General features: G+C 42.5%; 2 protein-coding genes across 4 annotated transcripts in view; one reads left to right on the top strand and one right to left on the bottom strand.

The window, feature by feature from the left end:
- atm (ATM serine/threonine kinase) overlaps positions 1-3,054 on the top strand; it is a 61,556-nt gene extending 58,502 nt beyond the window's left edge. Inside the window, exons 61-63 of the mRNA XM_002934928.5 lie at positions 1,673-1,736; positions 1,913-2,040; positions 2,169-3,054. Coding sequence (XP_002934974.3) covers positions 1,673-1,736; positions 1,913-2,040; positions 2,169-2,349 — 373 coding nt within the window. The 3' untranslated portion in view covers positions 2,350-3,054. The remainder of the gene's footprint in view (positions 1-1,672; positions 1,737-1,912; positions 2,041-2,168) is intronic.
- Positions 1,228-14,670, bottom strand: c11orf65 (chromosome 11 open reading frame 65). Of its 3 annotated transcripts, none has more exons than XM_002934929.5 (10): positions 14,596-14,670; positions 12,789-12,905; positions 11,855-11,947; positions 11,595-11,648; positions 10,906-11,115; positions 10,476-10,609; positions 9,452-9,622; positions 6,921-6,976; positions 4,972-5,067; positions 1,228-1,489 (listed from the first exon to the last, which is right to left on the bottom strand). In XM_002934929.5, exons 2-9 carry the CDS (start codon positions 12,879-12,881, stop codon positions 4,973-4,975), a joined length of 906 nt encoding a protein of 301 aa, XP_002934975.1. In that variant the 5' UTR covers positions 12,882-12,905; positions 14,596-14,670; the 3' UTR covers positions 1,228-1,489; position 4,972. The 3 variants fall into 3 exon arrangements, with proteins under 3 accessions (XP_002934975.1, XP_031753173.1, XP_031753172.1); XM_031897313.1 differs by lacking the exon at positions 1,228-1,489 and adding an exon at positions 4,078-4,260; XM_031897312.1 differs by lacking the exon at positions 1,228-1,489 and having other exon boundaries at positions 4,953-5,067.
- Positions 14,671-20,248: the final 5,578 nt, after the last annotated feature.

Below are 20,248 nucleotides of genomic sequence, written 5' to 3'. Positions count from 1 at the left end.
GGATAGATAGGTCAGTGTGGGTCTGTATGTGAGTGGATAGATAGGTCAGTGTGGGTCTGTATGTGAGTGGATAGATAGGTCAGTGTGGGTCTGTATGTGAGTGGATAGATAGGTCAGTATGGGTCTGTATGTGAGTGGATAGATAGGTCAGTATGAGTCTGTATGTGAGTAGATAGATAGGTCAGTGTGGGTCTGTATGTGAGTGGATAGATAGGTCAGTATGGGTCTGTATGTGAGTGGATAGATAGGTCAGTATGGGTCTGTATGTGAGTGTATAGATAGGTCAGTGTGGGTCTGTATGTGAGTGGATAGATAGATCAGTGTGGGTCTGTATGTGAGTGGATAGATAGGTCAGTATGGGTCTGTATGTGAGTGGATAGATAGGTCAGTATGAGTCTGTATGTGAGTAGATAGATAGGTCAGTGTGGGTCTGTATGTGAGTGGATAGATAGGTCAGTATGGGTCTGTATGTGAGTGGATAGATAGGTCAGTATGGGTCTGTATGTGAGTGTATAGATAGGTCAGTGTGGGTCTGTATGTGAGTGGATAGATAGGTCAGTATGGGTCTGTATGTGAGTGGATAGATAGGTCAGTATGGGTCTGTATGTGAGTGGATAGATAGGTCAGTATGGGTCTGTATGTGAGTGTATAAATAGGTCAGTGTGGGTCTGTATGTGAGTAGATAGATAGGTCAGTGTGGGTCTGTATGTGAGTGGATAGATAGGTCAGTGTGGGTCTGTATGTGAGTGCATAGATAGGTCAGTATGGGTCTGTATGTGAGTGGATAGATAGGTCAGTATGGGTCTGTATGTGAGTGGATAGATAGGTCAGTGTGGGTCTGTATGTGAGTGGATAGATAGGTCAGTATGGGTCTGTATGTGAGTGGATAGATAGGTCAGTATGGGTCTGTATGTGAGTGGATAGATAGGTCAGTGTGGGTCTGTATGTGAGTGGATAGATAGGTCAGTGTGGGTCTGTATGTGAGTGGATAGATAGGTCAGTATGGGTCTGTATGTGAGTGGATAGATAGGTCAGTATGGGTCTGTATGTGAGTGGATAGATAGGTCAGTGTGGGTCTGTATGTGAGTGGATAGATGGGTCAGTGTGGGTCTGTATGTGAGTGTATAGATAGGTCAGTGTGGGTCTGTATGTGAGTGGATAGATAGGTCAGTGTGGGTCTGTATGTGAGTGGATAGATAGGTCAGTATGGGTTTGTGGGTGCTGGATTTACTTGGAAGGCTTGAACTTGATGGACTCTGGTCTTTTTTCAACCCAACTTAACTATGTAACTTGACTGGCCTGCGCAGAGTTCTGACCTCAACCCAAATGAACCCCTGTGGCATTAATTATAATTCCAATGGCAGCCAAGCCTGATTGCTCAACATCAGTGCCCAACCTCTTGCATATGGATGGAAGCAAACACATCAACAGTGTTCCAGCATCTAGAGGAAATCTTGTCCAGAAGAGTAGAGGGTAAAGGCTATTTTAGCTGAAAAAAAGAGAAAAAACGTTATATTGATACAATTGGTTTTGAGATGAAGTGCAGGACCGACCAGTGTCCCTATACTTTGGGCCATAAATTGCATGTTGCTATCATTTAGTTATGGTGTCATAATGGTCCTAGTGCATAGGGTGCATGTGTCTCGTGACTGATGTGCCTCCACTTCCTCAGGTGCTGTGAGAAGACCATGGAAGTCATGAGGAACAACCAAGAAGCTCTTCTGACCATTGTTGAGGTTTGTTGCCCTTGAGCATTAACCTTTCTCACAGCAATTAAAGGTTGTCACTGAGTGGTGGCTCTGAACACTGGGAGCACTGAATTGGAGCACTTTTTTTATACATTTCCCAGGAGTGCTTTTAGGGCCATTGCCTTGGTTCTGCTACAGTTCTGAGTGATATTTCTTTCTTGCAGGTTTTACTCTATGACCCGCTCTTTGATTGGACAATGAATCCCCTTAAAGCTCTGTACCTGCAACAGGATGAAGTGGATTTCAATGCCACCCTTGGTGGTGATGACCCAGAATGCAACAGAAATTCATGGTAAAGAAGCTGTTAGTTTAGTCTTTTGTTTATTGGGGTTGTTCTACTGTAACACAACCACACAACACAGGTATTTTTTGACATCCTATGACCAACATGTAAATCGGCCAATTTGTTTTCTTCAACAGTGACAGCCAGAGCGTCAATAAAGTGGCAGAGCGTGTTCTCCTGCGCCTTCAGGAAAAGCTGAAAGGAGTGGAAGAGGGGATGGTTCTGAGTGTAGGGGGACAAGTCAATCATCTCATCCAGCAGGCAATGGACCCAAAGAATCTCAGTAGGCTGTTCCCTGGCTGGAAGGCTTGGGTGTAGGTGAGGGAGTGGAGGATATTTGTTTAATACAACTGCAGCACATTGCAGTGACTGCTTTAAAATGCAATGGCTATCAAAAGTAGTATCCATCTGTCCCCTTGCTATTATCTGTACTGCTGGTTCTGACTTGTGAAACTAGTGGAGCCTCCAGGACCCAATCAGACCCCTCTAATAGAGGGCCCAGATAAGTGATCAACAACTGCTGCTGAACCACAATTCCCAAACAATTCAGCCATTGCCCTTTGTCCTCTGATTGGTTGCCGTGGGTATCTGCATTGCTGCAATTTAGCCCCTGTCTTAGTAAATCAGCCCTCTCGTTTCAAGGTGAATTGGTTCCACAAGGTCTTTAATAGGCTAGTGCTGCAATGGTTATTATTAACTGATCAGATGGTCTGTGAGTGGCTCCTCCAGCTCTCAGTAGCACCGCGGTGTATATCAGGTATCTGGAAGGAGGCCATGCAGTCCCGAATATATGTATAAAGCACTTTAGTGTAGCATAGTGTGGCACAAATGTATTTTAGTTATCTAAGATTAAATTGCAGTTGTGGCCTGAACATTGTAGTTTTGGCTGCAGTAGCTATTTCATCAATTGTTCTATGTTCACTTCAGTGGGGAGTGATTGATTAATTTCTTAAGAAAAATGATGGACTGTATATTTTGTTATTAATAAAACCAAAAAATATAATAAATCATCTCTTGTATTTATTTGTATGCTGGATTCTTTCTCTCACACTATCACACTGTGCCCACACTAAGGCCTTTCATCCTGCATTGCATTCAGAGTTCCCACACTCCATAAATAAATCTGCCATAGAGCTGACTGCCCAAAGATAGGGCTCACTAGGTATGGGGGTGTACAACGCCTTCTCTGCAGGAGTTAATTGGATGAAAGGCCAACGTATTATGTGCTTGATGCCACTTGATTCTTTTAGTTTGAAAGAGAATCCAGTGTGCGGGGACCCAACAGTCAGCCATTCTGGTTGTTTTTGTGTCTTTAGAAATTCTTCTTATTATGTGCCTTATAGGTTTATATGGAATTGCAGCTGTCATCCGCACTGTAGGCATGGCATTTAGGGTCCCCATACACCTTCAGATTGGCGATGTTGCCAAGTGAGCGGATCTTCTCCTGATATCCCCCACCTACAGGTGGGCGATATCAGGAGAATCCAGGCTAATTCAATCTGGCCCTGGGGCCAAACGATCAAATTATTACGACGGGTATAGGAAAAGTCGGTTTGGGGACTGCATCAATGTGCCGATGCGGTCCCCAATCTGACTACATTTTTTTAACCTGCCCGATCGATATCTGCCCAATTTCAGGCCAGATATCGGTTGGGCAGGCCCATTGGTAGTGCCCATACACGGGCCGATAAGCTGCTGAATCGGTCTAAGGGGCTGGTATCGGCAGCTAGAATTGGCCCATGTGTGGGGACCTTTACAGTTCTAATAGTTGGAAGCACATCTGTTATTAAAGCTGCAGTGTTCTTATCAAATTGTCATTATTGTCTGCTCCTGGGGACAGGCCCTGTTTCAGGTGTCTGGGGAAAAATATGTCCTGGCCCCATTTATAAGTAAGTAATTGGTATAGGGCCCGAAATGACCATATTTGCCACTGTGGCATGTTTAACCTCCCGGTAAATGAATAAATCAATTGGTGAACAAGGAATAGCGGTACTTGTTGATGATAGCAGCTCCACAAATATCAGTTACAGAAACATTGACTTTTCCTTTGATGTGTGAAACAGCTGTCACTGAGCGGATGTGATTTATTTCATATACATATCTGTACACAGAGAACTCTGTGTTTTCACTTCTTTGAAGCACTGATTTTATATATACAGGCACAAGACCTGCTATCCAGAATGCTTTGGACCCCTGGTTTTCAATCATTTTGATCTCCATACCATTCTACTAAAAAAACATTTCAACATTAATTAAATCCAATAGGGCTGTTCTCCCCCCAATAAGGGGTAATTATATCTTAGTTGGGATCAAGTACAGGTACTGTTTTATTATTACAGAGAAAAGGGAATCATTTAACCATTAAATAAACCCAATAGGACTGTTCTGCCCCAATAAGGGGTAATTATATCTTAGTTGGGATCAAGTACAGGTACTGTTTTATTATTACTGAGAAGGGAATCATTTAACCATTAAATAAACCCAATAGGGCTGTTCTGCCCCCAATAAGGGGTAATTATATCTTAGTTGGGATCAAGTACAGGTACTGTTTTATTATTACAGAGAAAAGGGAATCATTTAACCATTAAATAAACCCAATAGGGCTGTTCTGCCCCCAATAAGGGGTAATTATATCTTAGTTGGGATCAAGTACAGGTACTGTTTTATTATTACAGAGAAAAGGGAATCATTTAACCATTAAATAAACCCAATAGGACTGTTCTGCCCCCAATAAGGATTAATTATATCTTAGTTGGGATCAAATACAAAGTACTGTTTTATTACCACAGAGAAAAAGGTAATAGTTTTTAAAAGTCTATGGGAAATGACCTTCCTGTAATTCGGAACTTTCTGGAAAATGGGGTTTTCAGAAAATAGATCCTATACCTGTGTTTGTGTGTGTATATATACACACACACACACAATGTAACAAGTGCTCACTTTAATGTTCTTCAGTCACGCTGAGGTCGGGGGAAGTCTGGCTGCTTATTTGTGAGAATTCGTAATGATCATACGGAGACTGAATAAATGTGGTTCCTAAAAGAGAAGAGGTTACAACAGACTTTAAGTATAATGAAAGATTTGTAATATTCAAGCTTTTATAGGAGTGTGGCTGGCACGTGCTGGGAACTGTAGGGCAGTAGGAACGGTTTGTAGACATTGGCCAAATGTTTTTTATTCAAACTACGTTAAAAAAACAGAGGGGGGGACTTGCCAGGGGGCTGGCCTCCTCTCCTAACAGGCTACACCCCCTGCAGGGGCTGTCACTACCCAGAACGTACAAAACAATTCAGGCAGAATTATAAACACAGAACAGAAGGCCACCAGAAAGGATCCAAAGGAAAGCTGCTGCAACACAGAAAAATGCACCAAGAAGTCTTCACCATAAGAGGCTGGAAGGATCAATACGGAAGGGCAGCGCCCCCTGGGAGGGTTGTCAAGACCTTGTACTTTGAATGTCCCTTCCAACCAGATGGTAGTGTTAAGCCTTCAGTTCATGTGTCCCCCTTTCAATGAAGAGAGAAAAGGCACTAAAAGGACATCCAAGATCAGTCCTAAGAAAAATCACGCCTAAGCCTGCACTGCGGCCTGCAGAACCTTCCTACCAGAAGTAGCTTCCGCCATGGGGGGACACGTGCATTTGCTAAAATCATGTAAAGTTATAGATACAGGACCAGGTGGCTGCTCTGTAAATCTGCTCCACAGAAGCACAAGGTTCTTTGTTTTCCAATTAAGCGGCCAAGGATCTGGTTGAATGAGCCAAGAGTCTGAGGGGAAAAGGTTTGACAGCAACCTGATGTTCCCCTGATCCACTTGGCAAGGGTTGTCTTTGAAGCCAACCAAGAAGGGCATCGGATCTCCTAAAAGTTGCCACCCTATGAACATAAAATTTCAATGCCAGGACCACATGAAGGGAATAAAGGGCTACCTCCTTAGGATTCTTAGGGTGAGAACAAAAGGAAGGCATAACAATGTAATAGTTTAAAAGGAAAGCATAAACCACCTTCAGCAGGAACAAGGCAAATTCAGGTCCCGGCCTGGGGTTGGTTGATGCATTGGGGAAGATCCTGAGCAATCTGGCCTCAGCACAGAGAGGGTGGAGACCTGGGTCTTAAGAGAGGCCAATTGAAGATCCTTATCAAGACCCGGCTTTCAACAACAGGCTGTCCATCTACTTTAGTGTGCAATGAAACAAATTATACAAGTTACACTGAATCCCACCATGAAACAATTAATCAAACAGTGTTTGAACCGCTCACTATTGTGGCTGAACATGAACTTGCTGGGAGAGGCCAGAAGGCACAATGCACGGATTCAGAACTCTGGGTACATGAATTAAATCACAGCTCAAAGCAATGAACAACTGCAGAGCGAGTAAGGAACTGACAAGAAGAGCCACAGAAACGACATTAATCACAAACTGTTTGGAAGTAAATCTAATATGTGCAGTGAGTGTAGGAAGATGAAAGTGAGCGCTGAGGAGTAATAGGAAATAAGTTACCAAGCAACAAGAGCTGGCTGTGTCCCGGCCACACTCGGCACAGAGAAATGAAGAACGAAAAAGATAAGAGTCGTTTTAATAGAATAAAAATTGGTGTGTTCCCCAGAGAGGGCAAGTAAATGGATTTCTGGGTAGGAATCTAATACGTTGCAGGGAAGTGCTGTACGGCAGGCTGGGGCAGTGTAGCAGAATACTCAGCATTGTACACACATTAGCCCAGATACAGCAGAAATGATTCCCCAGGGGGAGCTGCAGGATTGGATAAGGGAAAGTATTTCCTATCATGTTGGCTCATGTGATGGATTCTGTTCCAGCAGCTGAATGGGGCAGGCTGTACAGTATTTACTGACGACCCAACTTAATACACAGCCATACAATACTCGCTTACCTTTAAATGCGCAGGATGATTTACTGGTTCCAATTTCTTTCCAAGTGCTTATGTACCTGAGCAACACACAGTAAGACTTATTAGTGCTAATCACACTGGTAAAGTTCATTAAGTCATGGTTGAACAGTACAGTAAGTAGTTGTGGTTGCTATGGCCTTGCTTACCTTAGCAACCAGACAATGAAAGACTATGGAATATGAATAGGAGAGGATCTGAATAGTAAGATAAGGAATAAAAAGTAACAATATTAATACATTTGTAGGCTCTCAGAACATAGTTTTTGGCTGTCAGGGGTTAGTGACCCCCATATGGAAGCTGGAAAGAGAAGAAGATGGCAAAAAAAAATCAAAAATTGTAAAAATAGCTTGAATTTTGCCTAGGGTAACTCCCATTGACTTCTACATAAACTCACAGGTCTTTACATGGCGAGGTTTAACATCTGAGTGCTTTGTTCTCCGTAAAGTTAACTTTTAGTATGATGTAGAGCTTGATATTCTGAGACAATTTGCAACTGGTCTTTTTATTTTCTGTGCTTTTTGAACAATTTAGCTTTTTAGCTCTCCAGTTTGGAATTTTAGCAGGTATCTGGTTGCTAGGATCAAATTATCCTAGCAACCAGGCAGTGGTTTAAATAAGAAACTGGAATATGATAAGAGAGGGGCTGAACAAAAGATAAGTAATAAAAAGTATAAAAAAGTATAAAAAAAAAGTATAAAAAAATAGTTTTTGGCTGCCGGGGTCAGTGACCCCCATTTTAAAGCTACAGAGTCAGAAGAGAAGGACAAGTTGCACGCTGACCTCTTCAAAAGTCCTAAAACCTCCCATTGCACTCCTCCTCGCATCTGCTCCTGTGATGTATTGTGTATTGCGTATTGCGATCCATTAATTACATCTGACATCAGACATAATCAGTAGAGCAAGGAGACACAGGAGAGCACACAGACATTTTTATCAGATGCATGGAGGAGTGCAGTACAGTAAGGTATTAGACTTTAAGGGTAATTACTCGCCCACAAAAGATCTCTGCTATTGCGTGCAAATAACCACTCTGAAAAGGCTTTCCACCGGCAACAATAAAAGTCACCGAGGGAAAGCCCTTTCCGAACTCGTGCGAAGTTGCCAGCAGGAGGAAACTTCGCACTATTGGTTACTCGCCCGTGATGGCAGAGATCTATTGTGGCGACTAACTTAGTGGGTTCTTACCCTTGAAGAGGTCGGCATGCCTGTGGAAAACAAATTTAAGGTGTTCAGGTACATGCTGGGAGTACCTGCACTATTATATATTTTGAAGGTCACTGATGCTGGTTACTCTAGGGTTTAATGCTAGATGCTACTTTGCAATTAAATGTTGGGGGGTCAGTGCCTGTAATGCTGGACATAACTGTGCCATTTAATGTTGGGGGGTCAGTGCCTGTAATGCTGGCCATAACTGTGCCATTTAATGTTGTGGAGTCAGTGCCTGTAATGCTGGACATAACTGTGCCATTTAATGTTGGGGAGTCAGTGCCTGTAATGCTGGCCATAACTGTGCCATTTAATGTTGGGGGGTCAGTGCCTGTAATGCTGGACATAACTGTGCCATTTAATGTTGGGGGGTCAGTGCCTGTAATGCTGGATATAACTGTGCCATTTAATGTTGGGGGGGTCAGTGCCTGTAATGCTGGATATAACTGTGCCATTTAATGTTGGGGAGTCAGTGCCTGTAATGCTGGATATAACTGTGCCATATAATGTTGGGCAGTCAGTGCAATATGATGCTGGAAGTTGCTTTGCCGTTTAATGTGGGGCAGTCAGTTTGGCCTTAAAGGTGGGTGTGGTAACATGGGCTAAGTGGTTGTGATTTAAAAACTGGGCGTGGACAACACACGCTTCCATTACCGGCCCTCCACCATATATGTCAGAAAAATTGCGTCCCGAGTTTGAAGAGCACTGAGATATGAGAGATTCCTTGCTGTAACAAAGTACAAAGATGTCTCTGGCTAAATGAGCCTGTAATACATAGGCTGAATTGGTCTGAAAGTTCCAGACTTTTTGTTAAGCTAATAGTGATATGTGTCTATTTGGGCCAGGAAAGAACTCACTGTTCTGATGATGTACCCCGGGCTAGAGTCAACATGCATACGGGTTCCCTGGGGTTCTTGACCTAACTTGGCCTTTCTATAGTGATTTCATTATATACTTGTTGCCTGACCAGTGAGCGGAAAGCCAATTCAGCAATAATTCTGCCGGATTCCTCCAGCCCAGATGTTCCTTCCATAAAAAGAATTTATTGTGAGAGTCATAACTTAGTCCGGCGGTGTCTCACACTATGTAATCACAGATGTCCTTGTGGAATTCTGCTCTGCTAACAAGCTTTTATGGTTTGTATATTTTCTTTATTGCCATCATGCTGGCTCCCTCGACTAAAATGATTTGAGCCCTTCTGGCACGCTGGCATGCCCTGCTGCTGCTGCAAGCAGTTAAAATGAATTGCCACATTAGCTGGGCAGGGAGAAGGCCTATTCCATTTAGACACATAGAAGCATATTTACTCTTCGTAGCTGAGTGCATTGGTCCAACTCAGCAGCTCATCCACCTCCCAATCCATGACGGTATTTGCACCGTGCTCCTCTGCTGTTTGGATCACCCCTTCTGTGGCCTGTTGGACCAACAAAGCAATTTCTGGGTCTGAGGTCTCGGCATGCAGGCTGCCTTCATAATACCTAAGCGAACAGGAACATCAGCTGTGTTATTTAACATATTCTAATTTAATTATCAATATAATAAAGAATCCATATTTCATTTCTTATCTTTTATTGTTAGAATGAACTAGGCTTCAAAATCCAGTCAGGCAGGGGTAGCATGGGCATGTTGATACAGTTCTCTCCTAATGGATCTTCATAGACCCCCCCACAAGGGCTAAATAAATGGATCAGCCCAATGTGACCCAATGTGTTTGTGTACAAATTAGGCCACATTCCATTGCCAAATGAGTGCATCTCTCCGTGAATGGCCAGCTTTAGCCCTCACTGTACAGCAGGTGGCGCTGCTCTCAAATACCATTTACAGAATGGGCATCCACTGTGCCAGGTATTAAACCGTGCTTATTTACTAGTTTTCCACTCCTGCATCTTAAAATCTAAGGTCCTGCCTATCACATTCACACATACCATGGGTAACTAGTATGCTCAGGAGCCAATTAACATGCCTGTAAGTTTTGGAGTGTGGGAGGGAACCAGAGTATGCAAAGGAGAAACCCAAGAACAGGGACAACAAACAAACTCCTTGCAGGAATTGTATTTGGAACCATTTCAAGCTGAGACACTACAGCTGATTAATGAGACAATGGGGCTCATTTATAAACACTGAGGAAGTGTGCACCTGGGCAGTAACCCATAGCAACCAATCAGCAATCAGCTGCAGGTATAACACTGAAAGCAGACTTTTGATTGGCTGCCATGGGTTACTGCCCAGGTGCAAATTTGCCCAGTGTTTATAAATTACCCCCACTGTACTTCTCTAATAGGCATGGGATTATACAAATGCCTGTATGGTAGACAGATTGATTATACTTACATCTTCTTCATCCACTCAATTTTTCGATATTTCTGCCTTTTCTCCACATCCTGCCTCCTCTGTAGCTTGGAGTGATGAAACGGAATCCTCTTCCTGCTGTCGGCTATGGTTACCAGATCTAGGCTGTGAGATATCTGAGGAGCAAACCTAGAGTAGTGGTCAGTGTTCCATGGTGGGCACAATAATGTACATATTAACTGATAACTACACTTGGAGCAAGCTTTGCACACAGGCGCCATCCTAAAATGCTTCAGTACATTTGTGTTTAAGCACTGACATTAGGAAAAGTCAACATAACCGATTACAGAACAAGCTACTGTTCATTTACTTCCTGTATAGGTTATTTTTATGTGATGCAAATTTTCAAGTGTTAAATCTGCCTGCTGTGGTTATTAGAGAGCACATTGCATTTATGTTCTCATTCACTGACCCTAGGCGTGAGAAGTCTCCAACCGTTGTTCTCCACGCGTGCGTACCAGCCACTGAGGTCCTGCTTTGGCACAAGCCCCCGATTGTGCATCTGTTTAGGCAACAGCTGCTTCAGGCAATTCTGGGTGTAATCCTTCGGGCTATTGGCGCACATGTCCACTATAGGTCTGTGAGTAAACAACTTGTAGTAAATGTTTGGCGGAAACTGAGTCTGTGAATAGAAATGAGTCAGGGAATTATTTATACATAATGCTAAAGCTCTGATCTCTTAAGTTTCTCCATAACAGAAATGTTACATTTATCCTAAATAAGCTGAGGAATTTGGAAAAGATTCCTTCTGTTATGTAAGAAGAAAGAAGCCTTTGGCTTTCATTAGGATGCAAAGAGTTGCAGTTCAAGAACATGCCTTTAGGGTGGACATTGTTAATATATATTATATAGCTAACATAATATAATAAGTCTTCTTCATGTTTGGGGCCCAGAAAATATGCGTGCCCCTATAGTCCATCAGCAAGTAGAGTGCAGCTGTGGCTGTGTGTCTCTAACTGCTTAGCCTGGTAGGATAGATGGCACAGTGCTGCAAGCAGAACATCTCTGGCTGTGCACCTCTACAGCTGCTCTGCCCCATTTAAAGGTAAAGCACAGTGTAGCTTATATTGTGAAACAGATGATATATGTGATTTCACTTACCCCACCTAATCTGAAGCGAGCATGGACTCCTGCTGCAGCATCAATTAGCTCAGCCTATAAAGAGAAAAGAATGGAAGCAATTGTTAGTGCTACCCTACATTTGTACTGTAGCAGTGCTACTGGCAGGTAGGTTGGGGTACCTGTATTTAAACCCAGGAAAATTGTAAAAGGTAGGAGAGATGCCCATTAGCTCCAGATACTGCCAAGGCAAATATGCTATATTTCTGGGCATTTTCAGTACAGAATAAAAAAGAACTCACCTCACAAGGGTTTACACATTTCAGCAAGAGCCGTGGATCACCTTTGCCTTTGAAACTGAGGAGATTTTTGTAGAACTGAAAGATTTGTATGTCCTAATAAAACAAATAATGTAGTTACATATTACTAGTTTGTCTTAGTTGATCTGCTGTCTCCCTTTGGTTAACTCCCATTACCTCCATCCCCAGTACAATGTGCTAGATAAGAGCAGAACATGCATCTCTTACAGACATACATAGGCCTAATGCCATTCAGAGAAACCACATGCCATACAACACCCTCTAACAGTTGGCAGGTTTCCTAGGGTACACATGGGCAGTAAACCTGAGTAAGCCATTATAATAGAACACCCAAGAAAAAAACACAAAGTACAGCTGCTGCTTTGAGCAGTTGAGCACCAATTAGTTCTACAAAGTGTTAAAACCTGTCTCTATAGGCCCCTTTAATCAATGGCCAGAGGACAAACAATTGGATCAGCCCGATTTGGCCCAGTTCATGCTGAGGTCAACAAAGCAGCGGATAGTAAAGAACATAGGTTTATGCTATGTAGACAATATGGTGCCATCCAGCAACATCAGTATGTAAAGCCTGACATTATGCAACACAATTTCAAGAGAAAAGCTGTGGTTGTCCAGCCAGCGAAAGCCCTTGCTTTATCCTATAATTAAAGTTACTGGACAGAACCTATAATAAGAATTGTAGGGTGTATGAGTGGAGTGGTGCAGGACCCTGTTTCTCCCTCTCTCTCTCTCTCTCTCTCTCTAATACCATGGTACCCTTTGTACATACCACCCCTGTTCCAGATATTTGTATGTAGCTAATGACACTGAATTACAGAAAGGGCAATCAGAGGAACATGAAATCAGTGGAAGGGCTGACTGTGTTCAGGGCAATTCAGTGCAATGTTTGGTTTCAGTGTCTGTGGGTGGCACTAACCAGAATCCGACGGAATGCCCTCTGGATCACTCTCGCAGCCCGTTCCCGTTCAGCAGTGTACTTGTCCGGAAAGCTTTTCTCCGAGTCGCTCATTTCTCCCACCTCTCTATTTTCAACCTGCAATACACACACAATTAGAATTAAGTTATATATAGGCATCTATCTATTGTGTAACAATATTCAGATATTTTTATACAATTATTATTATTATTATTAACATTTATTTATAAAGCGCCAACATATCCCGCAGCGCTGTACAATAAGTGGGTTTCATACATTGGACATACAGAGTAACATATAAAGCAATCAATAACTGATACAAGAGGTGAAGAGGGCTCTGCCCAAAAGAGCTTACAATCTACAAGGAGAAAGGGTTGAGACACTAGGTGTTGAGACATTAGGGCTGTCCAACCTGAACTACAATTCTCAGCATCATACCTTAGAGCTGCAGTTTAATAACAGCCAAAAGATAACAGGTTAAACACCATGATTTGAACTGTAAAAAATATCTAAAATTTGTACAGGTATGAGACCTGTTATCCAGAATGTTCGGGGGTTTATGGATAAGGGGTCTTTCTGTAATTCCCCCGAGGTGTGCTCCTCACTGCCCACTAGGTGGAGACACTGAGCTGTAAATCCCAGTTCCCTGTATCTTTCATAGCAAAGAGACTTGCCTTCCTGATTGCCACAGAAACTGCGCCTGAGGTAAAGAGGGTGTGATCCTGCTCTGCGGGAGTGTGCCAAGAAAGGGTTACAGGGCACCACAGAGGCTGCCCGTTACTACTCCAAGTCTTGGCATTTCCATTAAATAACAGTAATGGGCCAAAAATGCATTGAGCGCTACTGATTCTGCTGGAAACCAAAATACCCTGTGTGGGGCACCATAGTGTTAAGGGAGCTGCCCTACCTGACCTCTAGGATGGACATGTGTTCTTTACTATGATAGAGGGCTCTCACCATATCCCCAGCCTTTTGCTAACCCTACTTTTGGCCCCAGTAGGAATCATGAAGGGCCACAGAGACGTGGGCAGCTCCAGAGACTTGCTGAAAGAACAAATAAATAATAATATAGCTCAGTCAAGCTCAGTAACTCCTTCCCATGTCCGCCTACAACTCCCAGAAACCCATTGGCAGTAGGAAGCTGTTCCTCTCTGCTGTATACACTGACTGCTAATATATATTTTTAATAAACAACATAAATATGTCCTTTGTGCTATTTTCTCCCAAATGGCTTCTGTATTTCTAAGGGATTTAGAGAAATACACTATATAGGGATCATATAATAACCTTTCTAATGTTTTATTTACCAGTAGGTCCTTCCAACGGACACGAGGGCACCCACTCCGTTTAGAAGAAGGGAGGTTCCATTTAAATATTCGGAAAGGATTTTTTACAGTGAGAGTTGTGGAATTCCCTCCCCGAATCAGTCGTGCTGGCTGATACATTATATAGCTTTAAGAAGGGGCTGGATGGATTCTTAGCAAGTGAGGGAATACAGGGTTATGGGAGATAGCTCTTAGTACTAGTTGATCCAGGGACTGGTCCGATTGCCATCTTGGAGTCAGGAAGGAATTTTTTCCCCTCTGTGGCAAATTAGAGAGGTTTCAGATGGGTTTTTTTGCCTTCCTCTGGATCAACTAGTAGTTAGGCAGGTTATATATAGGCATTATGGTTGAACTTGATGGACGTATGTCTTTTTTCAACCCAACTTACTATGTTACTATGTTACTATGTTACTCCAGGCCCAACCCTAAAACTTGCCCTGGAAGCAAGATGCATCCATATTTCCCCCATTCCAATACTTCACCTGCGTAGCAGATGGCAGCGTCCCGTTTCTATGGTTACACCTCACTTCGACCGGATATGACGATGAGAAGCAGTGATTCTGTTTGGAACGCAGGTCCGTATCAGTGGGCGGGGATACTGCTGGAACTTCCGCCTACGGGAGCGGACCAATGGGCGTTGTGATTTCATGCTGTGATAAAGTGTAGTTCGTGTAGGGGCGCCTCAAACCTCAGGGTGCGCTCCATGCACGAACTCCTCCGTATAATAAAGCAGCCCCTACCTGTCAGGCCTTTACCCTGACAGCTATTTAGAGACATACGCAAAAAAAACAATACCATTACCTTTTTTTACATCTAATCATTGCGCCCTGGCCCCCCTGCATGTCAAGGGAAAAGTTAGAACTGAACACTTATCTATTTACAGTTATCTATTTCCAGTCTGTGCGATGTTGGAATTAGTTATTTTTTTTACATAAACCTATAACAAATGAAAATAAGACATATACCACCTTAAAACACCTTAATACCACCTTAAAGGCTACAGGCTTTAAAGACATAGGCTGGTATTTTTCTCCAGAAAAGATGGCAATGTTATAATAACCTTGTCCCTGGACCATAGGGTTCTGCTTCTCTTTGCTGGTGTATATGCCTAAATGTGTTGTGTTGCCATCTCTCCATGTTACTCTAAAGAAAATGTAAACCCTTGGTACAAATTAATGGAAAACTTGTGCAGAACTCTTCTAAGCACCTCTACAATAAACATTTTTAACTTTTCAACATACTATGGAGCCAAATTATTATGCTAATAAACAACATTTGCTGAAAAAAGCTGTGTAAAATAGCAAATTTATCAGTGTTTTATTTTGCACCATCCGAATGGCAGATATGACACTGTTATTTCTGTCAGAAGTTGCTTTAAATGGGGTTGTTGACCTTTGTGTTAACTTTTAGTATGTTATACAATGTCCTTTTTCAAGCAACTTTGCAATTGGTTTCCGTTATTTATTTTTTATGGTTTGTGAATTATTTACCTTCTTCTTCTGCCTTTTCCCAGCTTTGAAATGGGGGTCACTGACCCCAGAAGTAAATAACGATTGCTCTGTGAGGCTACAATTGGATTATTATTGTTACATTTTATTGCCTGTGTTTCTATGCAGGTCCTTTTCTGTTCATATTGCAGTTTCTTGTTCAGCCCCCTGCTTGGTTGCTAGGGTAAATAAGAGCAATGTCAACATCATACTAAAAGTTAATTCAAAGGTGAACAAAACGGGAAAAAACAAACAAAAAAATGAAACCATTTTTTTGTGTGGTGATGTGTGGTTGAATTTTACTGGTGTTTTTTTACACCACATAATGACTCTTGCAAAACTCTTGCGAGGTCGCTCTGCTTAGAAAATTAGTGAGCAGAAAAGAGTCATCTGATATACTGCTGGTCAGTTTTAAGCACAAACTTTAGGAAAATAGAAACCCTCAAACCAATGAAAGTGAAATTGCTTAGAGTGCTCTTCTAAGCACTTTTGCAGTTAGCTTTCATTTTTTTCTTGTTTTAAAGGAGAAGGAAAGGCTAAGTCACTTGACACTTGATAAAGGGCACGAAAGGGGCCGAAACATGTCGCGTATGGAATAAAAATAAAAGCAGTTTTTTTGCAGAAATTTTGCATTTTGTCTCGTGCTCCCCCCATATATATTTTTCGATTGGAAAAGCTAAGTCACTTGGGGGTGCCAAAATGTTAGGCACCCCCAAGTGATTTTAATCAATTACCTCGTACCCCAGGCTGGTGCCCCTATTAGGAGAAAACAGCACCAGCCCGGGGTACCTGCAGCGAGTGCTTTCTTCATCCGGAAAATCTCTGGGCAGGCACATGCGCATTAGAGTGAAAAGCCGACTTTGTTGTTAAAGTTCCACTATTCACTCTACTGCGCAGTGCGCCAACGTGGAAGAAGGAAGCGCTCGCTGCAGGTACCCCGGGCTGGTGCTGTTCTCTCCTAACAGGGGCACCAGCCCAGGGTACAAGGTAAGTGATTAAAGTCACTTGGGGGTGCCTAACATTTTGGCACCCCAAGTGACTTAGCCTTTCCTTCTCCTTTAAAGATATTTCTTACACTGGCAACATAATGAATTTATAGCAACAGTGCCAAGTTGCTCAGTTTGGCCAACCGGTTGTGGTCAGCAGCAAATGAAGCCAGTGAACTTTCCTCTGCTCACTGACTGAAAGAAAATGAACCCTCACAACAGATAGCAAAATTGCCCAAGCACTTTCACAACTGATATTATTTCTTAATATATGATATTAAAGTTTTGTGATGTTATAACTAGAATCACTGCGGTCTCCTTTGAAAAAATAATAATAATAAAAACACATTTTAAATCATCGAAGTCTAATACTGTAAAGGATGTAAAATCCTAACTGGCTGAAAGCGCAAAACTGCAAATATCTGAGACCACTAATATAAAAAATGAATACAAATTGCAAAACTGTATAGAGAAGCAACATGAGTAAATTTATATCAATTAAGTGTTAGGCTTATATCCTGTTTTATGAATAGAGTAATTTATGATATACAGGGTGGGCCATTTATATGGATACACCTTAATAAAATGGGAATGTTTGGTGATATTAACTTCCTGTTTGTGGCACATATGTGAGGGGGGAAACTTTTCAAGATGGATGGTGGCCATTTTGAAGTCGGCCATTTTGGATCCAACTTTTGTTTTTTCAATAGGAAGAGGGTCATGTGACACATCAAACTTATTGAGAATTTCACAAGCAAAACAATGGTGTGCTTGTTTTTAACGTAACTTTAATCTTCCATGGTTATTTACAAGTTTCTGACCACTTATAAAATGTGTTCAATGTGCTGCCCATTGTGTTGGATTGTCAATGCAACCCTCTTCTCCCACTCTTCACACACTGATAGCAACACCGCAGGAGAAATGCTAGCACAGGCTTCCAGTATCCATAGTTTCAGGTGCTGCGCATCTTGTATCTTCACAGCATAGACAATTGCCTTCAGATGACCCCAAAGATGAAGGGTGAAGTTAACAAACAAAACCACTGCTATTGGTCTGACACTAAACCACATTGGATAGATGGATGGTATGGTGTGGTATATGGGGTACAAAGATAGTGGGGCCATTCTTCATCAATGGAAACCTCAAGGCCACTGGATATGCGAAATTGCTACATGATGATGTGTCTATGAAGATTCTCATTCATCCAGGTCATGATATACAGTATCTAGAAGAATTAAGTCTAAAACAACTGGACTTTTCTGAGTTTTTCTTGAAAACGTTTCACCACTCATCCAAGTGGCTTCTTCAGTTCAAATGACTGGTAGGGAATTCCCCGGTATTTAAACTCTTGATGGTAGTAGAGTCACAGACATCCAATCACAATGGTTCCATTGAACTTGTTCAGTTAGGTGTTAGCTGAAACTGACAGGTGTAAGAAGGTATGATCCAATCACAATGGTACCAAGATTCTCATTGATGAAGGTGTTAATCCTTCAAAGTACATGACTGGAAGTGTGAACTGTTGTGAAACTGCCGGGGTAAGGATGTCAACGCGCCATTGTATGTTGGTGACAAGCGGTGCTGGAACATCGGAAAAACTTCAACTTCAACTTCAATTTTCAACAAACATCGCATTCCTGTGTTTTTCAAACCCAGCAACACCCTGAGACAAAAGCTGGTGCACCCGAAAGACCCAACACCCAAGCACATAAAAAGTAATGTGGTCTATGCTGTCCAGTGTAGTGAAGAGTGCTCAGACTTATACATTGGGGAGACAAAACAACCTCTCTGTAAGAGAATGGCCCAACATAGGCGGGCAAACTCCTCAGGACAAGACTCAGCGGTCTATCTACATCTCAAAGAAAAAGGTCACTCTTTTGAGGACAGTAACGTGCATATTTTGGACCGAGAGGACAGATGGTTTGAAAGAGGTGTGAAAGAGGCCATTTATGCCAGCCTGGAAAAACCATCCCTGAACAGAGGAGGGGGCCTGAGACACCGCTTGTCACCAACATACAATGGCGCGTTGACATCCTTACCCCGGCAGTTTCACAACAGTTCACCCTTCCAGTCATGTACTTTGAAGGATTAACACCTTCATCAATGAGAATCTTGGTACCATTGTGATTGGATCTCACCTTCTTACACCTGTCAGTTTCAGCTAACACCTAACTGAACAAGTTCAATGGAACCATTGTGATTGGATGTCTGTGACAATACCGGGGAATTCCCTACCAGTCATTTGAACTGAAGAAGCCACTCGGATGAGTGGTGAAACGTTTTCAAGAAAAACTCAGAAAAGTCCAGTTGTTTTAGACTTAATTCTACTAGATACATGATGATGTGTTTCCCTCTTTATGCACTGAAGCTGGCACGTTCCCTGAGTTTTTCCAGCAAGGTGATGCACCACCACATTATGGGTGTCAGGTCCGAGCATTCCTAGATGAACAGTTTTCTGGAAAGTGGATTGGTCGTCGTGGGCCAGTTGAATGGCCCCCAAGGTCTCCCGATCTGACCCCCTTAGACTTTTATCTTTGGGGTCATCTGAAGGCAATTGTCTATGCTGTGAAGATACAAGATGTGCAGCACCTGAAACTACGGATACTGACAGCCTGTGCTAGAATTTCTCTGTGGTGTTGCTATGTTGCTACTTGCTGCAGTGTATGAAGAGTGGGAGAAGAGGGTTGCATTGACAATCCAACACAATGGGCAGCACATTGAACACATTTTATAAGTGGTCAGAAACTTGTAAATAACTCATGAAAGAATAAAGTTACGTTAAAAACAAGCACACCATTGTTTTTCTTGTGAAATTCCCAATAAGTTTGATGTGTCACATGACCCTCTTCCTATTGAAAAAACAAAAGTTGGATCCAAAATGGCCGACTTCAAAATGGCCGACTTCAAAATGGCCACCATGGTCACCACCCATCTTGAAAAGTTTCCCCCCTCACATATACTAATGTGCCACAAACAGGAAGTTAATATCACCAACCATTCCCATTTTATTAAGGTGTATCCATATAAATGGCCCACCCTGTATATATATATTAGGAATGCACTGAATCTGCTAATATGGAATTTGGCTGACCCTAAATAATTCTTTATGAAAGATAAATAAAAAAAATTTCAACTTCCGTGTTTATGTGACACAAAGGGGCACATTCATCAAAGTACAATTGAGCCCGAATACAAAAAAAATATATTTATTCTAATTTATAGAACAGTGCGTATTTTCTGCATTTTTTTTTCATTAATTTGCGCAACTTTTTCGTACTTTGCAACAAAATTTATGCAACAAAACCGTATTTGTCGTGCCAAGTACAAAAGATTCATTCAAGCTTCAGTATGGTGACTTTCCTTGGGCCGGGTTGGAGCTGCAGAGTGCCATTGAGCCCTATGGGAGACTTTCCTTGGGCCGGGTTGGAGCTGCAGAGTGCCATTGAGCCCTATGGGAGACTTTCCTTGGGCCGGGTTGGAGCTGCAGAGTGCCATTGAGCCCTATGGGAGACTTTCCTTGGGCCGGGTTGGAGCTGCAGAGTGCCATTGAGCCCTATGGGAGACTTTCCTTGGGCCGGGTTGGAGCTGCAGAGTGCCATTGAGCCCTATGGGAGACTTTCCTTGGGCCGGGTTGGAGCTGCAGAGTGCCATTGAGCCCTATG

The sequence above is a fragment of the Xenopus tropicalis genome, chromosome 2, assembly GCF_000004195.4.
Source record: "Xenopus tropicalis strain Nigerian chromosome 2, UCB_Xtro_10.0, whole genome shotgun sequence".
Lineage (NCBI taxonomy): Eukaryota > Metazoa > Chordata > Amphibia > Anura > Pipidae > Xenopus > Xenopus tropicalis.
This window is presented reverse-complemented; position numbering and strand designations above follow the sequence as displayed.

Excerpts from the sequence above, each read along its gene's own strand:
- c11orf65 (XM_002934929.5), bottom strand. The coding sequence starts at position 12,881 with ATGAGCGACTCGGAGAAAAGCTTTCCGGACAAGTACACTGCTGAACGG. Across the intron at positions 11,649-11,854 it reads AATGTGTAAACCCTTGTGAG|GCTGAGCTAATTGATGCTGC; the intron begins GTGAGTTCTTTT and ends TTCTCTTTATAG. Across the intron at positions 9,623-10,475 it reads ATTGAGTGGATGAAGAAGAT|GTATTATGAAGGCAGCCTGC; the intron begins GTAAGTATAATC and ends CTGTTCGCTTAG.